General features: G+C 41.8%; 1 protein-coding gene across 1 annotated transcript in view; it reads left to right on the forward strand.

Annotated features, from left to right (window-relative positions):
* Wdr60 (WD repeat domain 60) overlaps positions 1-7,697 on the forward strand; it is a gene marked incomplete in the record, with an annotated part of 68,333 nt that overhangs the window by 37,781 nt on the left and 22,855 nt on the right. Inside the window, 3 exon segments of the mRNA XM_013509671.1 lie at positions 1,831-1,960; positions 4,665-4,837; positions 5,791-5,953. Of these exon segments, the coding sequence (XP_013365125.1) occupies positions 1,831-1,960; positions 4,665-4,837; positions 5,791-5,953 (466 nt within the window).

The raw sequence follows: 7,697 nt of genomic DNA on the forward strand, positions 1-7,697 counted from the left end.
TTATGCTATCCTTCTTTTATTCTTTAAAATAAAAAAAAAAGAAACTTTCAAATACATACAAAGATGAAGGAAATAGTCTTGTGAACGCTCATGTACTTCAGCAGTTATCACCTTATAACCAGTCTTGTTTGACACCTTCCCCACATCCCCCAGCCACATCCATGTGATCGATTATTTTGAAATTTATCCCAATCATCATAACTTTTCCTCCATAAGTATACTGTGTAAATGTATAGAATCATTATTACTAATGATTTCTAATATATTAAAATATGAACTGATATTGAATTGATATTGAAATTTAATTCAATTAAAATATGAATTGATATTGAAATTTCCTGTTATCTCAAAAGTTTTTCTTTTGAAAAAAGAAAAATTTCCAAATTTGGAAAATAAATTTGAAAATTAAATTTCCAAATTTAAATATAGAGCTGAAATACACAGCATAACATTGTTAAACCATGACATGGCTGTGTTGAGCTTATTTGTCAGAGTTAGGCTTGTATGAAGCCTGTTTATCAGAGTTAGCTCTGAATACCTGGTAGTCACTTTGTCTCAGTGCCATTTCTGTATAGGAATCTGTGGTTTAGAAACATGATTATCCTTCACAGAATTTTTCATCCTCAGATTCTGTGTTAGTATAAACTTCTTGGGAACTAGGAAAAGATACCAGTTGGGAACAGTGACATGGGAAGAGGGAAGAGGGGGTGGATAGCAAATGAAATGTAGAGAGCAATTGGTCAGCCTGGGGCCACCCCTGACTTCACAGTCCAACACTCGTTCTTTACTCCAGTCTTCCTTAACACCCTTCCTGTCAGTCCGTACCGACTTGCCCCACTTGCCTCTCACCATTACTGCCAGTCTTCAGGTCCTGTCCCTTTCTCCTGCATGCCCTAAGGAGATGAGCCCTTTATTACAGTTGTAATGATTTAACACTGTCTTGGTTACTTTCTCACTGTTGGAACAAAACACCAAACAACCACAAGTTAAAAGGGGAGAGGCTTATTTCAGGTCACAGTTTGTAGCAGTTTCAGTCCACAGTCGGCTGGCTCTAAGGTAGGGCAGCATTGCAGGGGGCCATGGCAGAGGAGAAACATTCCACGGCAGCAGAGGAGGACACAGCAGCAGCACCTTCCTCCTTTCCATCCAGACTACAAGCCTGTTGTTGGGCCTTCCCATTAGCCACAACCAGAACCATGCTAAACCAATCAGTGGACTGATCCAGTCATCATACGTCCGTAATCCAGCCACCTACCCAAAGCCCCATCTATGAGTGCATGAGGCTTTGGGGGACCTCTAGATACAGTATAAGCCACAACAAACACTGACTCTGTCCAAGGGGAAAGAGTGTAGTGGTTATCCGATGTTTGTCTATGGCACTGTGTTCATTCATTGGCGTTTGGTATTCAGCCCTTTCTCTTCCTCTGTGATTTTCAGCAATATATCTGGTAGGAAAAATCTCCCAGCATTTATCTTAACTGTCTCTTTTCTGTTATTTTCTATTATTATTATCATTATTTGATAGAGAGTATTGCTGTGTAGTTCAGGCTGGTCTTGAACTCACTTTATAGCCCAGGCTGGCCTTGAACTCATGTCAATCCTCCTGCCTCAGCTTCCCGAGTGCTGGGATAACAGGTGTGTGCCACCACACCCAACTTAGTTTATATTATTATTCAGAAAGAATTACACATTTTTAAAGTTTGTATAATGTGGTGCCAAGCATTTATTTGTAGAAGTGGAGAAGATGAAAAGGTGATTTTTTTAAAAAGACAAGACGACTCATTGTAATTTACAGTATTTTCAAAAAGAGTACTCGCTTGTCTTGGAAAGGTGATTGCTGTTTTGCTTGAAGAGGACCGTTTGGCCGCTGAACCCACCTGTAGTCCCAGGGAGCAAGACAGCACCTTGCTGATCAGTGATAGCGCCTGCCGGTTGGATACTGGCCTGCCATTCCTTCAGAGTAAGTGGCCTTTCTGAAACGTGGCTTGGATTCTGATTCCTGGGCATTTATGTTGAAATAGTAACTTTGATATTGCATTCTAATTTAATGTGATGTGGTTTACTGTATACAAATCAGAAAGACCCAGTTTCTGCAGAACTGAAAAGTGGGTGGTCAGGTCTTTTTAATATGTTAAATTTTTGATTAGAACTTTTCCTAAGTTGATTAGAAGAGGACCAACAGTAGTTTAAATTAGTGAAATTATTTAAATGCAGAAAACCGAAGTTGTCTATGTTTGTTTTAAGTCCTATAATCTTTTTGCTTGCAGTCACTCAGCTGCTTTGATCTCTTGACACAGAGCAGAGGAAATGGAGCAGCACAGGAGGGATTACATCAAAGTGGTCTCATTAGTTAACCATGAGGAGGGTGCTTCATGTTTAACATCAATGTACTTAGATTTTTTAAGTTTATCTGTGGTTACAGAGCAGAAAATGGTAAATGAAGCATGCTATTTAACATAAAGAATGCTTGTAATTATGTAAATTAGTTTAAAAACTATGTTTATAAGATCAAAATTTCTTTAACTAAAAATAACATATTGGCCTTTGAGAAAAGTGGCTAGCAAGGTAGAGTGTGGCCCTTACGGCACTGGTGTGTGTGAAAACATGACAGGAAGGGAGGGGCCAGTCCCAAAATCCACGTCTCTTCTACAGGTGAGGGTGCAGATTTCTCCCGGGATGTGTGAAGCCAGAGCCCTCCATGGTACTTGTTCTAGGCATTTCTTCTATCATACCTATATTTAGAGACATCTTAATGCATGTTACTCTGTCTTTTAACATCATAAAAAATGTCATTGTTACTGTAAATCTTCACACTCTTTAAAAATATTTTATCTTACAGAAAAGAGTTGTCCTGTTAGAAAAATAGTAAACCACTGTGTGCGTAGCATTTAACATACCGACCACCCCTGTAACCCACACACAAAGAAACAGAAGGGAAGATCTCTAATCTCAAGGAGCAGAGTAGAATGGCATCAGATACCAAAAATGTTAGTATACATATCTCTAGAGTCCTGCAAAAATTCATGTATGTTTGTTCCTAAGAGACTAACCACATGTGAAAAGAGTAGAGGTTTTTCTACTTGCTTACCTTTGTGTTTTAGTAAAATAAACATTGAAATAACAGAAGGAAAATGAGGTTAGGGAAGAAGGGGAGATCGCAGAGCAAATTTTGTGAACATTTGTGAACTTACCACTTGACTCACATAATGTCCTGATCTTTGCTTGGGCACAGCTACACTTCAGCCTTCACAGAACCTGCTCATCACCGTCATCATTGTCAGAACGTGTCACAGCAGGCTTACCTGTGATGGTCTGTGCGCTCATTCATTTATTCCACATATGGAGTCTTCTACATCCTAGGCACCACTGAATAGGACAGGCAGAAACCTTGGCCTTCTGGGACTTTTATTTTGGTGGGTCAAATAAGCTACTAACTGGCTAAATAAGTGAAGTCTGTGATAAATTAGAAAGGGATAAGTGCTAAGGAGAAAAATGACAGCATCCAGTATAGAAGGCCTTGTAGTGGGTAACAACCAGAGGCAGATGAGAAAGTGGATTCTGAAGAGATTGGGGAGCTTCCTTCAGAGAGCATGATCCTGTGTCTCGTGGAGCCAGGGTGACCCACGGAAGATGAGGTTAGGGTGGGGACAGCAGGTCTGAGCTCCTGCTGGTCTTCCAAAAGTCAGGTCTGCTAAAACATGGTACCTGTGTTCCTAAGAATCACCGCACTGTGGAAAATTTCCAGTAAAAAGCACAGGATTAATGGGGAAATGGGGTCAGGGCCTAGCACTCAAAGTACTTTGTCAGTGTCACAAGAGAATAGGAAGGTGGTACAAATGGTAGCTTTGCTCATGTTAGGTGGTTAAGAAGCACAAACTTCTGTGGCCCTTCCCTAGGGAAATGAAGTTTGCTTTGGAGGGTCCCTGAGGCTGTGGTGTGAGTGGAAGAGGGTATGTTTGCCCCTGGGTGTGGAAGGAGAGGATTGCCCATGCAGTGAGCTGAGGAGCTGGTGGGTGTTTGTGCTTTGTGATCCTGTGCAGTTTTCTGTGTGCACCAAGTACCTCCCAGCAGTATTGTCTAGTTCCCCTTTGACTATAAAGTTCTCACTAGACTCTTGTTAATATCCTTCTATTTCCTCACTGCTATCTGTACCTTCTGCTGATTTGTGGCAGCTGTCAGTCACTGGACCCGAGTCATGTCTAGATGAAGCTCACCTGTCCCCAGCACTGGAACAGAGCAGCTTGCCACCTGGTACCCTGAAGGGTAAAGAGCTTTGAGGGTCCCAGTAGTAGCGTCTTAACACTGTGCTGAGCAGAGGGCTGCTTCTGGCCATCCCCAGTATCACCTTCCCTGAGGTTCTGCCCCAGCCTGGGCACGGGTCACCTGGTTCCCTGAGAGTTACTGGAAGACAGGAAGAAGCACCCTGCCCAGACTGCGTGACACCAAAGCTGATTTTTCTTCAGCAAACCCCAGCATTGGCTTGAACAGAGTGCCCAGGTACAGGCTGTGACCCTGCATTGAACCTGAGTTTCATTGTTTCAGTTTTGGAAGGATCAGGTTTGTCTCCTCATTAACTTGAAATTTGAGTGTCCTGACGTGTTAATTTTATACAGCATCTGGTAGATTGCTAAAACGCAAAAACATTTTTCTTATCTTATCCCCAGACCGGAAAGTATCCTGCTTGCACGCCTCTCAAGTTCAGAGACAGATGATGGTCTCAGTCCATGATTTACCTGGAAAGGCATTTGCCCAGCCCCTGGACCTCAGATATATCCTCTGCATTTGGGATATTTGGCAGCCCTCAGGGCCCCAGAAGGTCCTGATATGTGAGTCCAAGGTACACTCAGGCAGACAAGTGTGGGTTGCTGAGGGGAGAGGAGGTGGGCAGACAGCAGAGGCACAGAGAGAGCACGGGGACAGCGGAGCACAGTAAGGTAGTGAAGGCCGGCTGTCTCACGGCTGCCTCAGCTGGACTGCAGGCGTGGCAAGATGCGTGGGTGTGTTTGCATTGACTCTAGAAATTCTTGGTTCAAAGGATCAATTTGGACTGAGATTATCATGGGGCAGATGAGAAAAGAAAGTGAATGTAGTTATAGGCCTAATAAAAAGAGCGTCCTACCTGAGCGTAGCTCTTGGATCCAGAAGTGTCCTTTTCTGGCTTGCATTGTTTGTGTCCTGGATATTTTGAAAATTTCTGGAAATCCGTGCAATTACTTGGAAGGGTTTGAAATGTCCTCCGACATACTCAGAGCACCTCACCACCACTTTGTGTGTCTCCAGCCTGGGGTTTCTGGAAGGTCCCTTGGGAGAGATGCCCTTCGTGTTTCTTCCACTTGATTGGGGAAACACCCATTTACATTTACACCTCAATACCATTGCTTCTCTCAAAGCCACAGAGAACTTGAATTGGTGCTAGTTTTAGGGGCTTGAAAATAAAAACTTTTTCCAATGCAAGATATAAATAAAACGACAGAGGATGCAATTTTCACCTTAGAGATGAACAGAGGGATAATGCAGCATTTTGTATACTCACATGTGTGCGAGACAGTTTGTGACCACAACAATCCTGCAGAGTGGATTTGTTATCCCTCCTTTCCATTTGAGGAAACTAGCACTCAGACAAGTTAAGAGGTTTGATTTATGTGTGTTCTACTCCTTTCACCCCACAGCTTCCTGGAGGAAGAGCATCCGTTAGGGTAGAGTGAAAAATGCCTCATGCTGTAGCGTGAGCTTCGCTTCTGTGAGCACAGCCTTACCCACTCCACTTGTCTGCTGTGTTTGTCTTTCCAGGTCACGTGTTGCAGCTTTAGCCCTTTTAAAGCATATCTGCTGTTTGCCGGAACTGTGCATGGCTCTGTAGTTGTGTGGGATTTGAGAGAAGACTCTAGGATACATCATTATATAAGGCTGAGCGATTGTTCTTGGACCTTCAGGACGCCCACATTTTCCACTGGTCAGTGTCACAGCTCTGCCGATTGTGTGTCTCTAGAAAAGCCATGACAGATTTGAAGGTAAAATCTCAAACCTCTTTGCATTTATTCATTCAGATTATCCAGAATCTGAACCAGACCAAACCATGGGCAAAAGAGGCCTTTGATAAATAGGATAAAAGCAAAGTTTGTTGAAGTTATCCTTAGCCAGTAACCAACAATTGGGATTTTACGGATTCCAAAAAATCCACAAATTAGTGGATTCCAAAAAATTTCAACCAAATAACTTTGAGTTTTAAATTAGCTTAAGGTATATTGGTATGTGTGTGGTCCTATTTCATGCTTGAAATAGTAAAATCAGTCACTTTGTTGGGGATGAAAAGAGAACAACTGGACTTCCTGGGACCCTTAGTTTTCGTGGGAGATGACAGCAAGTAGTGAATACTTCCTGTGTCTAGGACTTTGTCTGAGTGCTTTGTATACATCTGCTCACTTAGCTCTTGTAAGAGCCCTGTGTCCTGGCACTCAGAATTGTGGGATGTTTGTTTAAGGCCAGGCTGACTTATGGTGGGCTATAGTCACTGAAATTACCTGATACCATGCAACTTTCCATGGGCGCTGGAGTCTTGTCGGCCTAAGGCTCAGACAGAGGTCTCGCTCAGTCACATTCTTTCCTCTGTCTGTTTGTCTCTGCTCACACACAGAGCACACCCACACCACACTACGCTGACGTGGTATCTATATCACTTCTTTTTCACTGACCATTAACCTGTTTCCTGTCCTTATAGTTGTACTTTTTCCAGATGCTGTTAGAATGGAATTTGGGATTTGGGATTTGGGAAAGGCATTTGGGATTCCTCTGTACTGCTGCACGTGGCAGAAGGCTGTCCCTCCTCTGCTGCAGCATTCTGTTGTACAGACGTTGCAAGCATGTTACTCAGGCAGTTGGTTAATTACTATGTTCGCAGTTACGGGTAGTTTGTACCTGAGTGCGGTGTCTGTGTGTCTATACCACTTTGCGTTCTCTGCAGATATGAGTGTTTCCATTACTCCACAGCCTCCCAGTACTTGGTGTTATCACTGTTTTTCGAAAAATGTTTTTTAGCTTTTGTAGTAATTATGTGGTGGCCTCTCATGGTGGTTTTGACTCTTGTTCTCTAGCGCCTAGTGATGTTGAACGTATTTTCATGTGCTTATTTGCCACCTGTATATCTTTGTTGGTACATCTGTTCAAATATTTTGCCCATTTTTTTTATTGCATTGCATTCCTTTTTTTTTTTTTTAAACAGAATAAAAAAACACTAAAAATGGTACAGAATTTCAAAACAGGATGACAGGAAATTAACAATGTTGTTCTATTGCATATTGTTATCTTCAAAGTAATTACTCAGATTACCAGATATAGGCATATAAAATTGATCAAGCAAGGTAAGCACTAAATGTTCCTTTCAATAAACTAATAGAAATTAGTAGTATATTATTTTAGCTATCTTGCATGTGTATATATATTTTTTTCCCTTCCTTCTTTTCTCCTTTCCCCCATCCCAGTTGTTCTTTCCATTTGAGCAGTTTCTTGGATCTTATTTACTCTTTTAGTTTCTTACACTAGGGAGACAAGACAATGTTCACACATGTGAGTCTGATTTATTTCACTTATGAATGTGGTCTCTAATTGCATCCATTTACCTATAAAAGCCTCGAGTTTACCTTTCTTTATAGCTGAGTAATACTCCATTGTATATAAAAATACCACATCTTTTTTTTTTT

Source organism: Chinchilla lanigera, unplaced genomic scaffold (genome assembly GCF_000276665.1).
Source record: "Chinchilla lanigera isolate Chin_1 unplaced genomic scaffold, ChiLan1.0 scaffold00178, whole genome shotgun sequence".
NCBI classification, from domain to species: domain Eukaryota; kingdom Metazoa; phylum Chordata; class Mammalia; order Rodentia; family Chinchillidae; genus Chinchilla; species Chinchilla lanigera.